The sequence below is a fragment of the Cyrtonyx montezumae genome, unplaced genomic scaffold, assembly GCF_038088225.1.
Source record: "Cyrtonyx montezumae isolate F1298 unplaced genomic scaffold, pur_monq_1.0 scaffold_2, whole genome shotgun sequence".
Lineage (NCBI taxonomy): Eukaryota > Metazoa > Chordata > Aves > Galliformes > Odontophoridae > Cyrtonyx > Cyrtonyx montezumae.
The window spans coordinates 26,911,960-26,932,698 of record NW_027071936.1 but is presented as its reverse complement, the minus strand read 5'-3'; the positions used below and the strand labels follow the sequence as shown (position 1 = coordinate 26,932,698).

At 41.3% G+C, this 20,739-nt stretch overlaps 1 protein-coding gene across 1 annotated transcript in view; it reads right to left on the bottom strand.

Annotated features, from left to right (window-relative positions):
* ADGRL3 (adhesion G protein-coupled receptor L3) overlaps positions 1 to 20,739 on the bottom strand; it is a 287,009-nt gene that overhangs the window by 240,305 nt on the left and 25,965 nt on the right. Inside the window, exon 2 of the mRNA XM_065736696.1 lies at positions 11,799 to 12,012. Within this exon, the coding sequence (XP_065592768.1) occupies positions 11,799 to 11,989 (191 nt within the window). The 5' untranslated portion in view covers positions 11,990 to 12,012. The remainder of the gene's footprint in view (positions 1 to 11,798; positions 12,013 to 20,739) is intronic.

The following is a 20,739-nucleotide window of genomic DNA, read 5'->3' as shown; positions in this document are numbered from 1 at the left end:
TGCTCAGAATTCAAATCAGGACCAAAAGGACCGTAATTCCATGTACGTGTTATCAATATGGTACACATTTGACAGCCGCACGGTACTTGCCAAACTTGAGGGTATCCCCCTGGGAGGAGGGGATTAAGATGCAACCTTGGGTCAAAATGAGCTACGCAATCAGGACTTCCCATACCAACACTGAAGAAATGAAATTCGTGGTGGAGATGTTCAGTTCCTAAAATGCAACGATACACTGGAAGAAACTAACGTGATTAAAAAACATGAATTAATTCTTTCACGCAGAAGAGCCCCAAAACACAGACTTGGCAGGAACACTCCACAGAATCACTTATTTATTCATTCACTTTAGTGGCCATGCTCTACTTTGTGAATTATTCCTGATAATTCAAGCGGACATGTAAAAATGAACTCACTTCGCACATATTTTAATATATATACTGGAGTCTCAAAAGTAAAGCCTTTGCACTATATAATGGTTTCTAAGTGTGCATATCTGTGTACATCTCCAAAGATGACAGCTGAAAAAGGGGTATATTTGTTTTTAATTACTTAATTATGCTTTTTCCCCTTGGTGCATTAATTTGGCAATTAAAGGATTCTGCTCTCACCGAAGGGTGAGATGACGGAGCCTCTCAGAGCCCTGATTTTTGGCACCACCTCACTCCCGCTTTATGCTTGAGGCTGCTTCCCCTCTGACTGATTCTTAATTTGAATGAGATTTCACCGAAGACTGTATCAGAACCGCAGCAAGCTAATCTTATTAAACCATACGAGTTTAACAACTCAGAGCTTGACGTCAGGCAGGCTGTTTCCAAATTGGTGTACTTAAGATCCAAATTAGATCATGAGTGAAATATTAAAAGGCAGTAGAGCCACTTAAGAGTGAACTTCCATTTCCAAAAGAAATTTCTGGACAGCAAGAAGCTGGGACTCATGCCAGTTCAGTGGGAGTCGGGCTCCTGGCTGCAATGGGTGCTTTGAAGTGTTTTAACTCTTAAAATGTAAGCTACTGAGAAAGATTGTTAAGACATAAAGGAGTTCGCTTCCCATTCCCAACACCAGCACAAACACACAGGTCCTCCCAAAGTTCTCCCACTATAAGGCTCCTGAGAAAATACACCTTAGGGGCACACCATGGGCAAGAACTTACAGCTTCTGTTTCACTTCAGCCATGGCTGGGTATAGAAGGCTGCAGAGAGTGGAAAAGGGGAAAGTGACATCAATAAGATGCTGTCCACCCAGGGCTTGCAAAGCTGCTCACAAGGTTCATGAAGAAATGGGTGTCTGCCTCGTCACCCTTAGGTCCCCTCAGCTTTCAGGTACTCATTACCATCGCTGCTTGGATGCCATCCAGACAATGAAAATTAAATTTGCAGAGCTTGCAAGGAGCATTTCTGCACTGACTTCAGACAGCTCCTCTCACACACGGCTTTACACAAGCACCTACCTGTTTGCTGGATTCCAGTCTGATACAACTGGCCTTAGTTTGCATTGTTAGGTGCCTGGCTTTAACTCTTTACATCTAGCTACAAGTGCAGCTAATCAACTGAAATCGATTTTCCAGAACTCAGTCTAATCCACTGCATTGAAGGTGACCTACATTCTTTGTGTATATGTAGTTGGGGTTTCTGGGTATTTTTGTTGAGGTGTCTTGAATATGAGATGCCTGTGTTCAGTTATCGCAACCCTGTCAGTAATTGGGAAGGGTGACAAGGAGAACTTGTGACACAGGCACATTTCTGAGGGATCTCAAAATATTTCTCCCCTGCTTCTGCAAATGCCAGCAGAGAGAACTCCAGCACTTGCTTTTGTATGGTTACCTCTCAAGCACCCATGGGAAGATTACTTCATGGATTAGCTTGACTGCACCTCCTAGTCTACCAGCATCCTTGCCAGCAGGGCAGAGCTCTCGTGCATAGCTCAGACCCCAGACACCTGCAGCAAGCACTGGTTTCCCTGTAGTAACCAATCTAACAGTTGCTTTTATACTTTACTCCAGTATTTGCACTGAGGACTAAAGGTGTTTGTTTTGTTTCAGTTGGTTCATTCCCCTTCTCCCTTATCAGTGCTAGCTTGGCACCACTGTAAAGGCTTAATTGGAACAGTCTGTTCCATGTGACCGAAAGAGCTAACCATTTTTCAGGGCCAGAACAAGCATTTTGAGGAGGACTGTAATTATATTTCTGTGGCTTGTAATACGAAGTCAAATGGGACATTCTGTATCATTCAAAGCAACCTCGAGAAAGGGAGAGAGGAAGCAGACTTTCCAAAGAGGCCCCTCCCTCTGTCCTTAAAGTTGTGATTAAAATAAATAAAACCGTCATCATTTGAGTACGGTTCACAGAGGATAATAAGTAAAAAGAGTGCAGATAATAAAAATAACATTTTGCCTTTACATAGGTGGATGATGCAGCCTGAACTGGAACGCTGTGTACAGTACAGCTCATCTTGTCTCATACGTGGCACTGCAGAATTAGAGGGCATTCAGAGATAAACAACAGCAACCTTCACATACTCATGACAAAACCCTGAACAGCTCCTATAAGAAGGATATGGGAGATCACAACTTTCTCCTTTGGAGAGCTGATACATTAGAAGCAACACGACAAATGCATAGAAGCTAATGAATGGAAATGGTAGCCTGGATCCCTCTGCCTTCACAGGCAGAGGATGTGACATGAAGGGGATGATGATGATACTAAAATCTGACAAAAAGCTATCTTTTTTTCACACAATCAATTGTTAGCCTGCTGGAGTTAGAGCTTCTAGAAGTTATGTCCAAAGACCTAATGAGATTCAGAAAGGGTCTGGACATCAAGAATATCCAGCAATTACAGCTAATGCTAACAAAGAAAACCCAGACAGAAGATGAAAAGGTCTTGGGCACTGAGGTTAGAGCTCCTGTCTAATGACAAGGGATTGGAATGAAAGGAGACCTGTGGGTGGCAGAGACCTGTCCTGCCCACAAAGCAATGCCATGTCCTGCCCCCAGGCAAGCAGGACTTGGCCTTTCAGGACAGGCCACCAAGGCAGAGCAGCAACTGCAGGAGGAAACTTCCCATTCCGGCATTGCTTCCAGCCAGCTGCAAATCCTCCCCCCTTCTGCCCTCACATTAGTTTAATAGTTCTGTACATTTCTCTTGCCCATAACTCCATCTTCCATTCCTCACCGCGTCTCTGCAATAAAGTTCTTCCTTCTTTGTCACCAGTCCTACTCTGAGTAAAAGCACGTAATATACTGCCTACTACCAACTGCAACACTTGGTATCAGACTGAATGCTGCGGCCGTAACTCAGTCCGGAGGCTCTACTACTGCCCATAAACTACATGCTGTCTCCCAGTTTACGATGTCAGCAGGACTCCAGCTGAATTAAGGCTTCTACTGTATATAACTGACACCAATGCATTATCTTATGCATAATGCATCGAAGATGGCTCCAATCATAAATCCCACAGCCTGCCCTTCTTTTCCATCACAGATGCGGCATGGCACCTCATACGCTCTACTTACTGATACATAAAAATCCTTCTCCTGAATCATAATGGCAGCAAAAACTTTTCTTGGGTCACTGCTTCCAATAAAAGCCTTTCATTCCCTCTTTTCTCCAAAGAGATTGAAATAAACTTCAGTTCATCCCACTAGCAAAACTCACACTTAAATTGCAGAACCACGTTGAACTGGTGATTCAAGAACCAGACTGTATTTTTGACGCTGGCAAGCGAGGGATCTGTTCTTAACACCCGTCTTTTGCCTGTGTGGTTTCTCATCATCATGCAGCATCTGGAAGCCTAGGCAAACACACTGAAGCTACACAAGCATTTGGGATCAGCAGAGCAATCATACAAGATGTAAAATCACGTGGTGACTGCCAAACTGCCGGTGTGTGGAGATGAGAGTGAGGTCTGCAGAAAGCATCTGTAGTCCTGCAGAGAAGTAAAGAAATCCCAGGCATACAAATACAGGGGGGTGAGGGATTGCTGGTTTCACATATTTGAGAATGGGAAACAGTTAAAGCTCCGAACAGTCAAGATATGATGCAGTCAAGACATCTGCTGAATAAAAGCCGAATCCCGAATAGACAATCCATTGCGTATAAACCCAATTTTGACCTCAGGAATATAGTAACTGGTCTCTTCTGTACAAAAAAGCAACAACAACAAAAGAGCAAACAAAATAACCAACCAACCACAACGAAAAAAACACCAAAAAACAGAAGAACAACTAAATCACCAAACAAATCAAAATCTGATATAGATGCATTATTTGAAAGCCATTGCACCTCACAGCCATTTAGCCATTGGGGTTGGACTAGATGACCTCTAGAGGTCCCTTCCAACCCCTACAATTCTGTGATTACTCCTAGCCAGAAGTCTAAATGGAGAAGGAACACTCATGCATCTTTCTCCTCAAAGTTATTTCTTTGCTATTTTAAGAAAGTCTAAGTTCATTTAGCCTGAATAAACCTTACACAACGTTGTGCAATCTACTTAATCTTTGTGACAAAAAGATCAAGCATCTGAAGACCAAGCCCTGAGACGGCCTCATAAGGTCATCACATTGAGGAAGGCTAAAGATGAGCAAAAACTGAACAGAAGCATCTCTACACTCACCACTTCAGCAACTTATGGAACATGCAGCAGGTGCCACAGTCAGGATGCAGATGCCTGAATTCAGATTTTGCACTTAGGGCATTTCAGATAATGGTACAAAATCTGTTTCATGGAATACAAAACCTGTTTCACCAATAGCAGAGAAGAGTATCTGAGGGCCTAGAGCAGCAACACATTGCATCACCCTCCTTACAGCAGCAAGAAGGCTTTCTGTGTGCTTGTACCCACCTCCTGCAATGTGGTAATGAATGCGATACACGTTTCAACTGGCAGACTCCACTGTCAGCAACATCTCCATCTCTGCTCAACAGTTCCTCCCTGGGTGCAAATTAGTAGCTGTTCTCAACAAGCCTCAAATGTTTAGGAAAAACAGATGATGAGCACATTTCACATAGGTTTTCTCCCACTGGCAAAAGGTACCTGCAGCAGGCTGCCACAAGTTAGCCAGTCCCTCCTCTCTGACAGGCTGGAACTGACCATTTTCACACCAGCAAGGTAATGGATGGAATAATCACCCCAGATTTCCTTGTGTGGCTTCCAGTACCTCATGCATGCGGCAGTTCTGAGGCCACTTCAAGACGTGACCTATCCCAAGAGATTATCCCATGTGTTCTATTTGTTGCTAAGGCCAGTGGATGGTGGGGAGAACAATCAGAAAATTAAAAAGCTGGCAAACTGAAACAGCCTTACAAGACAGCAATAATGAATTCTTCCAACTTCCAAAAAGGAACAACTGATAAGTTTCTGCAGGGAAAAGTAGGTCTGCAGACTGCCAATGCTGCCCAGAAATAGGTACAGGCAGAACCTTTTCTGAAGGGATTGCAGAGGGAGAGCACCTACAGCCCACCCGGCACACTGTGTACCAGGCTTGGGGATGGCTGCGTCAGGGGAGAGCCAGCAAGCTGTGTTCTACACAGAGAAAACCAAAGAATGACAGCAGAAGGAGGAAGCAGAGCCAATTCAGGGCTTTCCCTCCAGCCTGCACACTTCAAAGAGGCCTTTTCTTTGGCCACAGAGGCTGCCAGTTGCCTGCTGCTTTCTCAGCTTGAACCTGGATTTCCCCAAATGGGAGCACATTTGGTCTTAACAGTGACCAAAACCCAGCAGCTGCTGCAGAACACAACCACCTACTTATTTATTTATTTTTTAAGTGGGGTGTTTTATAGCTGGCCATGGCTACCGATTGGTATCTGGGGAAGCCTAGTGCATTATTTTTGATCTACAGAGCCTTCCACAGTTTGGAACCTTATTACCTTCAGAAACTACTACCTTCTCCTCATCTGTTTCCATGGCAGCTGCAATCAGCAGAGATGCCGGGGCTGACAAGCCCTGATTTAATGGGGTACCAGGGCAATTCCAGGGGGCTGTCGTTTGCAGAATTTACTCCCGCTTGGTCTGACAGTATTTTCAGGAAAGGAAGAGGTAGGATAAATTAAGACTGTACAAGCTGGGAAGTAGCGATCTTTTTTAGAGCGATTCAACAGTTCAGTGCACACTGTTCCACTAGCACTTGATTTCTTTTTTTCTTTTTTTTTTTTCCTCTTAGTAATGGTGTACGTGCCCTTGTCCCAGGGTCATGGTGCAGATGAGATTAGTAGACTTTGGTTCGTTTTAATCTATCTTTCTGCACAGCAAGAAAATAGATTGCTTAACCAAGGTTTGTTTTCTAGGATTAAAAATCAGAATCTGGGGAATGTGAGCTTTAGTACTCCCTGATCATTTCTGCTGGTTACAGAAACCACTGTTTAACCAAAACGTTAATATTTTTCTATATTGATGCTTTTCATTTGGTGATCTCAAAGCGCCAGACTTGTGCTTCCCAGAAAGAGAAAAGCCTAGCTTCCCACTACAGCATCTCAGTTCTTCAGAGATGCACTTCCCAAGCCATCTGTGTGATATCAAATTTAGAAAAATGAGTAATAACTTGGCAGTCTTCACAAAATGTACTCGGGATGCAGGGGGGAGCAGAGGGGTTCCTATCAAATGGGGCATTCAGTATCTGATTCAGAGGTGATGACAACGTCTAAGCAGGATGCTGTTTTCTGAGAAGCATGCCATCAATTTTTCAGGGCGTGACACAAGCGTGCTGCAATTCAGCTGAAGTCTACTTGTTCAGTCCTACCTATGGCCCTGTAATTATGGCACACGGCCGAGCCTCTAGGTCTGCAGCTCTCCTCATTTCACACATCTTCTCTACATTCAACAGAACAAGCTACTTTACATAAAAGATTCTAGGAGAACAGCCCCAAATTGGTATGATCAAAACCAGCAGCCACTTTAAGAATGATTAACGTGAATTACCCTATCTGTAAAATACAGATAACCCAGCCTCTTTATTTCCTGACACAAGAGCAGATCACTAGCATTTGAGATGTCTTGGAAATCACAGGTGCTGATAGCATCAATAACAGCATGCTATGAGATACAATATTATTACAATAATAATGACACTCGTTTCAGACTCCTGCATTTTTCAGGTCATCAACCAAAAACATTAACAAAACAGCCCTTCAGGAGATGAAAAATCTTTGCAATATGATGCAAGCTGTTTCATGCAATTTCCTTCCTCTGCTCCACCCTGTACAAAGTGCCTGCCAGCAGTCTTCCAACTATCAGGGAAATTATTAAACACCCCTCCTTACATACAAGATACAGGCCATTGGGCAGAGCCTAACAACACTCTTATGTTCTTAATTTAACTCTTTTTTTTTTTTTTTTTTTAAGGTCTTGACTTACAAGCTTCATCAGTGATGCCAACACCAAAACCACTGGGACCAACCACGCAGATTGGACCTGAACCTAAAAGACACTAAGCTCAGGTACCCAATTGCAGCCCAGCTACAAGAAATTCTCTCTCTTGCTCAGCCACCAGAGGAGATGAGCAGAAGTGTGATGCCAAGATCCTGCTTCACATCAGAGTACCTTGATGGAAGGCAAGATGAGCCCAGTGCTTCCTTCAGGAGAGAGGAAGAAGCCAAATAGCTTTCAGTGAGCATCTCTAAGTCTGAAGTGCCCACACTGGCATGGAAGAGTTCTGCAGCACTCTGTCTGGACAAAATGCACGACCTGTGCAAAATGAGCGAAGACTTGTGCAAGTGATTCCCTTTGCATACAGAGCTCTCTGAGTTTCTCAGAGCTACAAGAGAGCTTCCCTGCAAGAGCTTTCCATATTTTCTACTTTCACATTTTTGAAAACTCAGAAGGAATTTTGCTTTGATTTTGAGAACAGATGTTAAGACCTGTGAACATTTCTCCCCTGGCTCTTCTGTTACGCCTGCTGGTTTTGTCTCATTATTCCCTCCTTCCGCTCCTTCCTCCAACTTAAGAGCACTTGACAATTGCTGGGGTAGAGAAGAATCTTTTTACTCCTCATATCTGGAAAGCAAAAGAAAGCCTTCATCTTGTCTTTAAGGCAAAAACTGCCATTGTTTTGAATGCATGTGTGTCTGTGCGCATACTCAGCCTTTCTCCCCCATTTCAACATTCAAGGCTAAAACCTACAGGAAAGGATAATGAGCTCAGTAAAATGGTCTGTTTCAAATTACAAAGTTAAAAACAAAGGAGGCATCAAGAGCGTGCGCTTCTGCGAACATACATGCAAGTCTGGTCCATCCATCATTCCATTGGCTTTAACCCAGAAAGTACACGGGCAGATCTTTGTTCAACAAAACACTCAAGCACGTGCCTAAAAAGAAGCACATGCTGGCACGCGTGTCTGAGTCAAGGAGGCAAATGAATGTTTAAATCCCTTGCCTTAGTTGAAGCCTTCTACTTGTGTGTTATGGCCAGCAGGTAACTTGCTCCACCAACTACAGAGAAATCACCAGCATGCAAAAAGAGGTATGCAGAATTTGTGTGGCTTTTTTTTTTGTTTGTTTGTTTTAATAGAGCAAATGGCAGTGTTAACATTTATAAATGCAAGACAGTTCTTATGGGAATAGGAGTTTGCTTTTCCCTATTGTTTGTGGAGGACTCAGGCTGCTTAAATGGATGATATGTTAATTTTGTGGCACGGCTGCTCAAGGGCAGACGTGGTGAAGTCTCCCATGGCACGATATGCTCAGCTTACGGTGGGTATGGTTAGAATTTAATTGTTTGCTGCAGCCCTCAAAAAGACATTTCTCCAAAGTAAACATGCTATGAAGTACATTTCTCTCTAATTATATTAGAAAATCTTCAATCCATAAAGCACTCTTTCTGAGCATTTATGGGTAGCTGCTTCTCTAATGCTTGAAGGAAGAGCCAGCAAGTTTGAAAACAAAATAGGCCACAAAGATTTAATTTCCTATAAAAACAAGCTGTTTAAACTTTCTTTACTTACAGCAATACTCTGCAGATTTTAGAGATTTTCAGGGCAACTCTTGCAGTGAAAACTCTTTGTGTCATAACTGTTCAGGGGGCTCCACAAACACACCATCAGATTTATGCCTTTCCCTTTCAAAATAACCCGATGTACTCGTCTGCAAAATTAATTTAAATAAACATACAGAAGAAAGGAACATGCCAGCTCAATTTTGGGGGGAGGGGGTGGTCCTTGGGGGAGCAGTCGCTAATATCTGCCATAAATCTGCTCACTCGCAGCCTTGGCTCACATACTAACATCTCTGTCCCTCCGACACACGCTTCTCTCCCCACCTTTCAGTCTCCCCCTCCCTGCAGCCATGCCATAATGCATATAAAGTTGGCCGTACAGTGTTTCTGATTAAAAACTGCTAGCAGTTAGACAACTTATTAAAAAGACTACAAGGGGACTGTGTATTTATGAATGTGATAATTAATCAATGCATAATAAGCAAGCACTGTGCATACAGTTTTTCTTTCCATATGCAGACAGCTCCGATTACCACGCAGGTTACACTGCCACGAGGATCTTTAGTTCCCAGCAGCTGCTTCCACCACTCCATGGTATTAGCAAAGACAAGTTTACTGTATTAAAACCTGCATTCATCTGCAAAACTGCCCAAATACTGCTGAACTGATTAATTTTGCAGGTAGAGGCTCTGAGAAGAAAATGCCATCATCAGTGCCACAATGACTAGGCTGTCAGGGTTTTCCTTTCCCACTGCTGTTTTCAGATGCTCTGCTACAAGACGGCATCTGAGCTGTGAACTGGCAGGCTGGTTCACATCTTAAGAATGCATTCCATTTTAGTAGTTTTATTTTTAATTTTTACTCAAGTCTTTGAATTGTGGGAGATTAAAAGAGAAAGCAGAACGACATAAAAATGCAAAGTGGAGTATTTCCCCCCTTTTTAACCTGCCTTTTAACTAGAATCAGGTCATATTTACTTTCAAGAAACTCAGAAGTACCCAATTAATAACATGATTGCACACTTCATGAGAATTGATCATCAAATATCTTAAACTGAGAGAGCTATCGCCCTTTCCTGAGGCTCCTCACTGACACACAGAATCAAGCATGGATTTTAATATTCAGTCAGCAGGGATTCCCATTTCCCTGACAAGAAATGTCCCCCTCAGTGACCACCCTCCATAGTAATTCCTCTCTGCTCAGATGGCAAAAAAGATGCTTTGCCTTAGACAAGTGCTTCCCTGCTAACTCTCTGCTAAGCAGTTCAAGCCTGCAGTGACAGTATCAGGAACCATGCAACCAACGTGAATTTTCATCACACAACATGATTACATGCCCTCTCTGACCGAGAGGCTAATTTTTATTACAGTCTGCTTCACCTGGGAACTGACCAGGAGATTGCAGAGTTCTGCATGTGGCTAGGAAGCCAGTGTCTGGAGGATGCTACCACATATATAAAAAAATATTAATACTTTGTAATGGCCCACAAAGGGGATGACATGGTTTTATTCTGCTGATGTGGAGAGGATTAAGGGTTTCTGCTCGAAGCCACTAACAACTCGAACAGGAGAATTACAGTAATTCCACTAAAACCATGCTGAATCCAAGGGACTGGATGATGTCACACTGTTACCCTCACACTTGTTTTGAAAAAGCAACCTGCACAACCCTACAAAAACGACTTCAAGCAGCTAGGTAGGGAGGTCCAACTTATAGAAGTGCCAAGGGAAACAAGCTTATAGGAGCCTTCTGCAGCAACTTGGAATCTAAACCCTTGACATGGAACAATTCTGAAGGGAGCTCAGAAACATCCATTAACATGTCAAATACAAATGAAATCCACACTTTCTTTTCTGTTCCTTATGCAACTCCATTTTTAGAACAAAGCATCTTACAGCAAACAATAGCAAGATGCTCCATTAAAATTTTGTACTGCTTTAGCCATTAGGTCACCATACAAACACTGTTGCCATGTCTTCAATTAGTAACACTTTGCCTATGTTGATACTATTATTAATATCCTAAAACACTCATTTTTATTACTATTTAATTAACAGTAAAATATACTGAATAATTATTAATGTGTGGTTATATTAAGAAAAGCACACGGAATGTGATTAAATGTCAAGAGCTGAGACTTACAAATCCTTCCCACGCCAATTCATATGCCAAAAAATATTGGGAAGAATTCAGCGACAGTTCAAGCCGTTCCAGAACGAGGATACCTACAGGTTGGAATAATCTGTTTGGCCCTGGCTCTGCACCACAAGAAGCGGTCCATGTGGAGCATACCTCAGTTTACATTTCCAGATGCAGCATTAGCATTTAGCAGCAATGGTAATTATACAGAAAGTTAGCAAGTCAACTGCAAAAACAACAATCCTGGATGAACACATGACTGCGAATTCAGATCCTGTCCAAAACAGCCTGGCAACTTGAAGAATGACGAAGACTTTTCTTTGTATTTTGAAGAATGACAATGTTATTGAGAAAACAAAATATTTATCACTTAAAGGAGATTACTGGTTATCTGCATAAGCAGAGAATCAAAGAAAGAAGGAGCATTTGAGAAAGGCTTCATTTATATTTTCAAAAAGAGCATTGATATTTAGGTATTTCAGAGGTAAAATTGAGACTCAGCATATATCAAGACAGCTGATTAGCAGTACTTATTGCAAATGTTATTTATATTGTGTGATCCTAGCCCGCTCTGGTAAATCACAGTTCATCAACGACAGCTGTAATTCTGTGCACATACATAGAGACTAAGTACCTGCATTTTCTCATGCAAACATACAAACAAACTGATGTGTACATGCTGGATTAAAAAAAAACCACAACAGCTAGCAAACAAAGAATATTAAATACTATACCTTTGAGTCATAATCTTATAGGCATCTGGCAGATAACAGCGGATATTCTCCATCTGAGCAGGATCAGAGTCACAGATTTTATCATCAGTCCTCCCGTAGTTGGCACTTTCAATCATGATAACATCTGTTCCCGGGCAGCGAAGCTCTATGGGGTAACTCTCACAGGACAGTTCCCTTCGGACCACAGCCATGGGGACTGGGGCACGGCTGAAAGCTGCAAGGATTAACACAGAAACACAGTAAACATTTACTATTCCACAATGAGACAAGGATTAAAAGCAGAATGATTTTAGCAGCACTTTTTATCCATATGCCATACTGAGATCTGCTTCGGTATCCTTCAGATACGGCTTGCTGAAATGAAGGCCTGGAGAAATTGCTTCTCTGCTCTGCTACTTGATTTTCTCATCACTAAAAAAGCAAATGATCCCTTTTGTAAATTTGTAAAGGGCTGTAGAAATCCCCTATTGGTGGAGGTAACTAGCAACTACAGAGCTGGTATTACTTCCACTCACCAGGTGAAAAGCTAGTTGACTTTGATCTATAAAATTACATTCCTGTGTTTTAGCTGATCAGCTGGGAGACATTTTCTGCCAATGAGCAATCCAAGCACCAGGATCCCACCTGCTCAGTGTGACTGCATGTAATGACATCTGCGTTGCCCCTAGTCCTTAGAAAACACATGCCTAATGCCTTTCACCATGGCGTACAGTGTGCCAGGGGCAGGCCTGTGGGTGCTGGCAACCATCCCAAAGTTTGAGCCCTGCAGTGATGTTTTCCACGGAAATGCCAATACATGTGGAACTCGGTGATTGAAGTCTCAGCTTTGCTTTGGATATGTCTGAATGTCTGAGACTGCCACACACTTGTGAAGTTCATTCAAACAGCCTTGAGAAATCTTAATTGTTTTAAATGAAACAGGTTGCTGATTAGAAAAGGAATGTGCTTTGAGATAACTTGAAAACAAAGCCCGAAATATTAGCAAGCAAACTCGCATGACAAGAAGCAATAATATTTCCCATCTCCACAGTCTCTTTGATCCAAAGATCTCCAACATACCAGTAAACATGATAATCCTGCAAATATCTATGTGGAGTAGTTAGATGTTGTTGCTCTTGTTAGGGCCATAGAAGGGTTATGTGGCTTCAAAAGATTTCACAGGAAACCCACAGTAACAACCAGGATCCAACTATTTGTTTTCTAGCTCAGTATGTTGGCCATGAGCTGAAATAAGAGCCAACTATGCATCCTTATTCCTCAAGGATGAAAAGCCCACAGAGGTTTCCAGCTGTAGGGACAATATGCTATTCTGGCTCAATGTTGTACTATGCTTGCTCCAGTCACAAAACTCTATATCACATATAAACCTGTATTTATGTAATGGTCACTGAACAATCAAGAGAAAGGTTTAACTCAGACTGTCACAGATCCAGGTGCCATCCAACACTAAACGTCCTCAACAACTCAATTCCACCTCAACCCTATTACAGAAACACCACAACACACTCCTCAGAACAAAAAATCCTTCCCATGGACGGCTGTCTTTCCCCATAAAACTTCCACGTGGTGCACACACTCCACGTTTCTTCATGGAAAAAGAGCACACTGATATTCCTCTGTATAGCCCTTAGCAGTACCAAGGCAGTCTCTGTCTGTTTGTCTACAGGCAGCAATCCAACACATTGCATTAACTTCTGTCCAGCATTCTATTATTGTCAATTGTCTCATTTAGATATGCATTACTGGACAGAGAAACATTTCCATTTCTGTAAATTTGCAGGGATTACTCTGAAAGTAGATCCCAGTGATGTGCTAGGGTTGTGCACTAACTGCCAAACTCCTGAGACAGACATACATTAATTCTTCAATAACAGCTTCTCCAATTACCACAGCTCTAGGGTTTGTATCATGTAAGATGTGCTTCTTCCCTACGATTAGACTAACAGTTTTGCCCTAGTCTCCTATTGCACCATGCATCTGCTTAATGCAGTAAACCCTTCATGCAACCAGATTCTCTTGTTTCAGAGAGGGCAGGAGAACAAGCACAGACCCCTAGGATGCAATACCTCATTTTTACCTTTGGCTTCATGTTCCCAAATAGCTGTGAGGTGTGCAGAAGAAGAATAGGATGTGGAGGTGTAGATGAGATTTGAATAAAGAAAAGTGCCCGTCAGAAAGTCAGTGTTGTCGAAGCCCAGAAATGTTAGCCAGACATTCAGATAATGCAGTGAGGTTTCAGGTTTGCTTGAAAGGATCTCTTTGGAGAAGTCCTTAGCAGCCCCCTGCTACGTCAAACATCGGGCTTGATGGCAACAGGGAAGTTTTATTTCCCTCTATCAGCTTCAGTGCTCACAGGCCCATCGCTGACCAGAAAATTTCAGATGTTATGCTGGTTTTGGAAAGGACTGCAGAGAGCTCTTTTTTTGATACTCTTCTGCACTAAACCTGGCAGATTGGCAGTATAGGAGACAGGTGGTTTCTAGCAGTTTTTGGCAGAATGCTGAAGCCAAGTGCACTCCCTCCTACTGCCATGTGCTTAGATGACTCTCATTAATTGCCAAAAAAATAGCAAAATGATGTCTATAAAGTCAAGATTAGCAGTTTGGGGCTACGCTTTGGTCACTTTCTTGGGTAATTTGGACACTTTTCTTCAGTAGGCCAATGGTCATTTATGTTTTATGCAAAAGAAAAGGTTGGGAGACAGAGCCACTTGCTTCAATATTTGGATGGTGGATGTGTCTACTGGCTACAGTAACTGCAAAGATAGATGCTAAAAATGTTTTACTTTTGCAGTTGCTGCTACAGAAAATAAAACTCAAACCTCTGACCCATATGCTTCAGAAAATACATTTTGCTGCTAATTCCTAGGCATTTTTGCTATATCTTTTCTATATTGTCAAGGCAGGTAAACTCTAAACATGATGTCTGAGGAAAACCCTGTTTAAAAGTCAGAGAAATTAACTGACTGGGAATTAACTTGTCCAAACCTGGTGTATTTGTCAACAGAAATCCTGTAAATATGCACCTAATCTTAATTCTCATGTTATGTGGAAATAGTACATTAGAAGCTGCTACCAGCAATACGGTTTTATTAAAATAGAAGTTTATCTGTGAGCTAAGACAGCATCTTAATCACACAGAAAGCCTATCAATAAGGAAGATGTAATGCTTCAGGCTCCTAGTGCAGGATTACAGTGAATAGGAAAATACAGAGGTTTAATAAAAGCTGTTACACACATTTCTGTGCAAGATGTTAGAGCATATTTCTTGAACATTCTATATGTACAAGAGACTTTATGGCATTGATCTACTAAAAAAAAGCATGAATAACAATCCAGTGAAATATCTCCAGAAAAGGAAAGAAAAAAAAAAAAAGAAAGAAAAAAACTCTTGCATTCTATTTCCCATTAAAGAACACCTGAACAGATGCAAACGTTTCTGGATGTGACTCACTCTGTACTGGAATTCACACTTTTGGTTCTCACAGTCACTCGGTCACTTGCCATCAGAAGGACAGCTTTCACTTACAGTAACTTCACTGTGGTATCACAGAGTCAACAGTTATTTTCTGTATGTATGGCATAAAATAAATGTGACACCCTGGACAAACTTTGTTTGGATCAGGAACTAGGAGTAACTGAAGAGCATAAAACATTATGATAGGAAGAAGCAATGGTGTCTTTTCCATCCTGCCACCCTCCATCAATTGAGCTGCTCTACGTGACTTTTTTTTCCTATCCTGATACCTGCAATAAACACTCCCAAAAGACATTAGAGGCTGGCTGTTTATCTCCTTTGTGAACACATTTGTCGACACTGTACCCATATATGGTAATCTTACTTTATCATTTTTACTGCTTTTCCTGTGTGGAGTCAGTTATTATCATTACTATTATTTGCTTCTTGCTATGAAATAAGATAGAGAAAAGCTCATCTGTGAAATACACAGAACGATTGTATTAGTTCATTAATACACTTCCCTCTCCTTTGAGCAGCTCCCTATTTTTGCAGTCTCTCACTGAGCTCCTTATTTAATCTCCTTAATAAGTGACCTAATTGTTGGCTGGAAGTCGAGAAGAGCTGACGGCTGCCCACGACTTCGGAAAACAGGTGCCCTTCTGCAGGATCCTATGTGCAGATATTAATCTAAATGAGGACAGCTGAACCTAAAAATTTTGAAAAATACTCTTTTTAACCATGCCAACTTGATCTTTGTAAGAGTGGCCATTCACTGGAAAACACCACTCCTGAGCTTAAACAAGGTGAAGTCAGATCAGAGGAAGAAACAGCCACAGAGTGCCACAGGATTTTATCTGGACGATTCAGAACTTTGTTTCTGCTAATTTCATGAGCTTGAGAATTAAGTCATCAAAATCTTGTCCTTTTTCTCCCTTCTTGCTTTTGACCTCAGAACATAATTGCCTCTTGTCATGCCTGCAGGGCACGGGCTTGCAGTTACCACAGTGTGCTTAATCAAATGCTGAAATAGCCTTTAAATTACGCATCATCTTGGCTGCTAGAGACTTGTTGAGCTCTGTTACATTTAGAAACACGATGGTAGTAGGTGCACTTTTCAAAGAAAACTATGGGATAATGTTTTTAATTAGGCATTATATGCAATTTTCGCAGAGAAACGTTTTTCTGGCTCAGAATTTTCAGAGTGAAATTTAAGTGTGTATTTAAGTGCAGCAAAACAAAAAAGCTGAAAATGTAGAGATAATTATTTTTACAAGCTCTCTGCAGGATTTGGTCTGCCTAGCCAAACACCTGACTTACTGTTCCCAAAGGCAAACACAGCATGCCAGGGGAAAAGGTTTCCTGCTGGTTTGGAGAAATGCCTCTGTGTTTGTAATTTCACAGTACTTAATATTCCCACCATTCATTTTGATTCTGAAGAAATATCTATCTATCTATCTATATATATAAACCTACCTCTGGAATGGGTACAGACTGAACCCCATTCAAGTTAATAGGTCTTATATGACTGTTGCTCCCTAAAGAGAAGCACACTCTTAAGTGTTCTTCTAAATCAGGGTGCCACTTTTCCCATTAAGATATGAAGCAGCATTACTGCATTCATTTGCAGCATGCAAACACAGCTCACTATTTCTTCTCTCCCTTAATCCAAATTACATCTAGCCTCTGATCTCAAGAACAATATTAGTAGCAAACAAAACCTCAGGTTAAAGATAGTGACAACAAACATTCCTCCCATTAACACTGTGTCCATTCCCCTAATCTTTTCATGCTCACAAATATTAGTTTAGTTCTGACAAGCTTAAAAATATTGGTTGGTCTAAAAATCTTGGAAAACTTGTGATTGGAATACAAATACAGAAATACTGCTCTCTTTCCCCTGCTTTCTCTGCATACAGTGACAATAAATTAAACAGCAAAGAATTCTGCATCTTTTCTATTGGGATAGAGTAGGAGGAAAACCTTTCTTCCACTCCCAGCCTGCAGAAGGGTTAAAGGCGCATCCTACAGACGAAGGCTGGTGCCAACTCATCACAGCAAATGCTTCCAACATCCATTTCCAGCTTCTCCAGGGAGGAAAGGAAGACTGAGTGCAGTCAGTGTGGCCAAATGGTTGGAGCCATTGAATGTTCAAGGCTGGAGCCGGACAGTGCTAGTCTCCACTCCCAGCCCCCCATTCTGTCTTTGTTGATTGCTGTCCAGTTCCTTAAAATGGGAAAACTACCTGATCTCCTCCATTAAGCACTTCAATACTGGCTAGAAATATGAAGGGGAGAACTAGATATAATCCCCAGAAGGCAAAGAATGCAGCTTCAGTCTGTGCTTCCTTATACACATCAAATACCCACATCTCCAGGCTATTTGGGGCTTTCTTATTTCATAGAAGATATCAAGAACAATTTACAACTTTCTTTTGTCTATCTTTACTAGAAGCAGTGCCAACCCCCAACCCAGAAAACAGCCAGCTAGGAACAGACCTCACAAACTGCATGAGCAAACCCCCAGCAGTGTGACAAAAGCAACCAAAGAGAAACACGATATTGTAGAACAATCCAGCAAAGACAGGAGAATAAAAAACAAGAAGAAAAAAAAAACAGACATACAAAAAACAACTCCTTCCCAGTACATTCTATGTGATGGTTCAGGTCAACTATCTCAAAGTTCCCTAATTTGCTAATCTAATCTACCTTTATTGTAACATTTAAAGCAGCATCACTAGATTTGTTCCCAGGTTATATGGGTGAAGTTACAGCAGGTGTTTGACAGAAACACTCAGCATGCTCCTCTATGATGCAGAGGAGACACAGGAGAAGGGTACAACAAACATTTCTACATGGGTTGTCAAAAATGTGGAGTGCAACTTCCAGAGTGATACAGACAAGGATATAGGCAGGAGCACAATGAGAATTTGGCCTAGTCCAAACAGCCTTTGTCCTCAGGCACCAGCAGGTACTCCTCATTTTCATGGAAGCTCTTTTTGTGGTTCTAGGTGCCTGGAAAGATCAGAAGAACCAGGACATTGCAAAGACAGGCAGAATTTTCTACTGCCCATGGGCTGCCCAGGGTCAGCAGCTTGAGGGTTAAGCGCCAGACAAGATACGTCGTGGGTTACTTCTGCTTATACTTCATACCACTGACTGTCCTCATCTCCTCTCTTTACCAGGCTCAACTGGTAAATACTCTGCTTCTCTCCCCTTACTTCTCCACACCTCAGTTTGGGCAGAAGCTTTACTCAAAAATGAAAAGAAACTTGCACATAATGGGCAAAGAGAAATGACAGAAGACCAGCACAAGGAGAAAAGAACTGAAAAGTGGATTAACTTGCAAGTGGGTGCCATCTCAACAGCAGGCCAGGCATGAGGAGACAACAAAGAATGGAAGTTCAACAAGGAAAATTGCTGGCAACGCTGTGCATCATTATGAAGTGTGGTGAAGAAAGGAGGTTACGTGATGGAAAGCAAGATCACAGTCACCACAAGGCAACTAGACCATGTGCTTCAGCTGCTGGTCCTCTGCCCAAGCTGGTTGTCATGAGACAGGTCAGTTCAGTTTCAACAAGACACTAAACCAGCATTAAATAAAAAAAAAAAAAAAAAGTTTTCTGACAGGCTGTAGAATGTATCAGCTCACCAAAGGTTAGCTATGGTCACAGAGAGGAACTAGAACATTTCAGGAGGAAACAAGGTTGGATTTAATGTGCTGTTCAAAAAAAAAACGTGACAATCTGCCTTCAAATCAGAGGTCAGAAGTACAGACCCAGCCTGAGTTAAATGTCACTTAACTGAATTTAATTAAAGAAACAACAAGTTAAGAACAACAGACAAAAGACATTCTGCCTTCAAGGGAATGGCCCAATGCTAGTATACTAATAATCAGGCCCCACAATGGGAAAAAATCTGTACCTTTTCCTTTGCAGTGAATTGTTTAATTTGTATTAAAAGACACATACAAGAAGGCACTCCAATAAAATTGCTCTTTAAATGCAGTCTTCCTTAGAGTTAATTAACTTTCAAGTCCAAGAAAACTGTGCAATGGTAGGGTAAGAATCTGTGCCTGAAGTCTTGCACTGCAGTACAGAAGATGCATATAAACAACTCCCATGGTACATTTACCCTCCAGTCTTAACATGGGACATTGGTTAACTATCAGGTTTTCATATCCTTCTAAATATTCAGACACTAGAGATACCAATAACTTGAATAAACTAAGTGTTCAGTTCCGTGCAGCAGAATCAGTACCTTTAAAAAAACAAAACAAATCTACATATCATAGTCCATATTAGGGCCATTTAATACTTAACTCAATTGAGAATTACTGCTGTTGCAAAAGACAGTTAGCTGTCTCCAAAAAAAAAAAAAAAAAGAGAAACTTTGACTTTGACATTGCCAAACAACCTTCAAGTCTCCAATTTAATGCAGCACAAATTAATGCGGTGAAGCGACTGGAATTTAAGTAATAACAAAATTCACCCCATTCTAAATTACTCTGCTGTAGCTTTTTATTATAGCCATTAGTAAGGTTAATTTTTTAATCTGAGATAAAAACTTTTATAAACCACCATGGCAGGTAGGTTAGTAAAGGAACTGAGATAAATGAGTATCAAGGGTTTAGCCCCTCAAGGAAAAAAGATGTTTATCATTTTCAGGCTTCCTATTAAATCCAAAGCTCAATTGACACTGTATTTTATTGTTTCCATTTAAAATACCAGTTTAAATTCTTACCCTTACTAAAATAATGTAAATCTGGAATAACTACCATGAGCCATAGATAGCAGGATTGGAGATAAGGAGAAGGAAGCTCTCAAAACTCTGTCCTGGAAGTTGGATGCATGCAACAGAACCTACTTCTCATTCCTATCCCACAGCAACAAGAAAAAAAACACCAAAAAAACAAGTCTCATATTTAGGAACAGATCCAGTGAAGTCATCAGGCTCAGAAATCCTTTTTAGGCAGAGGCAAATCAGATGGATTGGATGTGTTTGGGGTTTTGCTGAAACAGTGTGACCGGCAAATAATATATTCCTAACAAGTAACATCCCCTCAATGTTAAAGCTTAATTTTGATTTACAGTTCCCTGAATAGTTTCTGAAGGGGGACGTTAAAACTCTTGTAGAAATATCTGCATTATTAAAGAAAGGATGAAGAGCAGAGTGAAGATTACTTTGTGCTGTTTATGGACTTGCTTACCAGAGCAGTAAATCTATTTTTAAGTTTGTATTGCCCAGAAAGGAGAGCTGTGTGAAGTCTGAAGAGGTGTCTGGAGAGAATGGATAGTATCTAAAGGGAAGAATTTCTCTGCTAGTATAGAGACTATCATTCAAATACCCATACACAATTTTGGAGTTTCAAACACTTAACATTTAAACAACTACTTCACGTCACAGAAGGCTATGAATGATTCCTGTAGAGTTAATTTTACAAGAAATTACCAAGAACTTGAAGGCTAGCCATCTCCAGGAAGTAA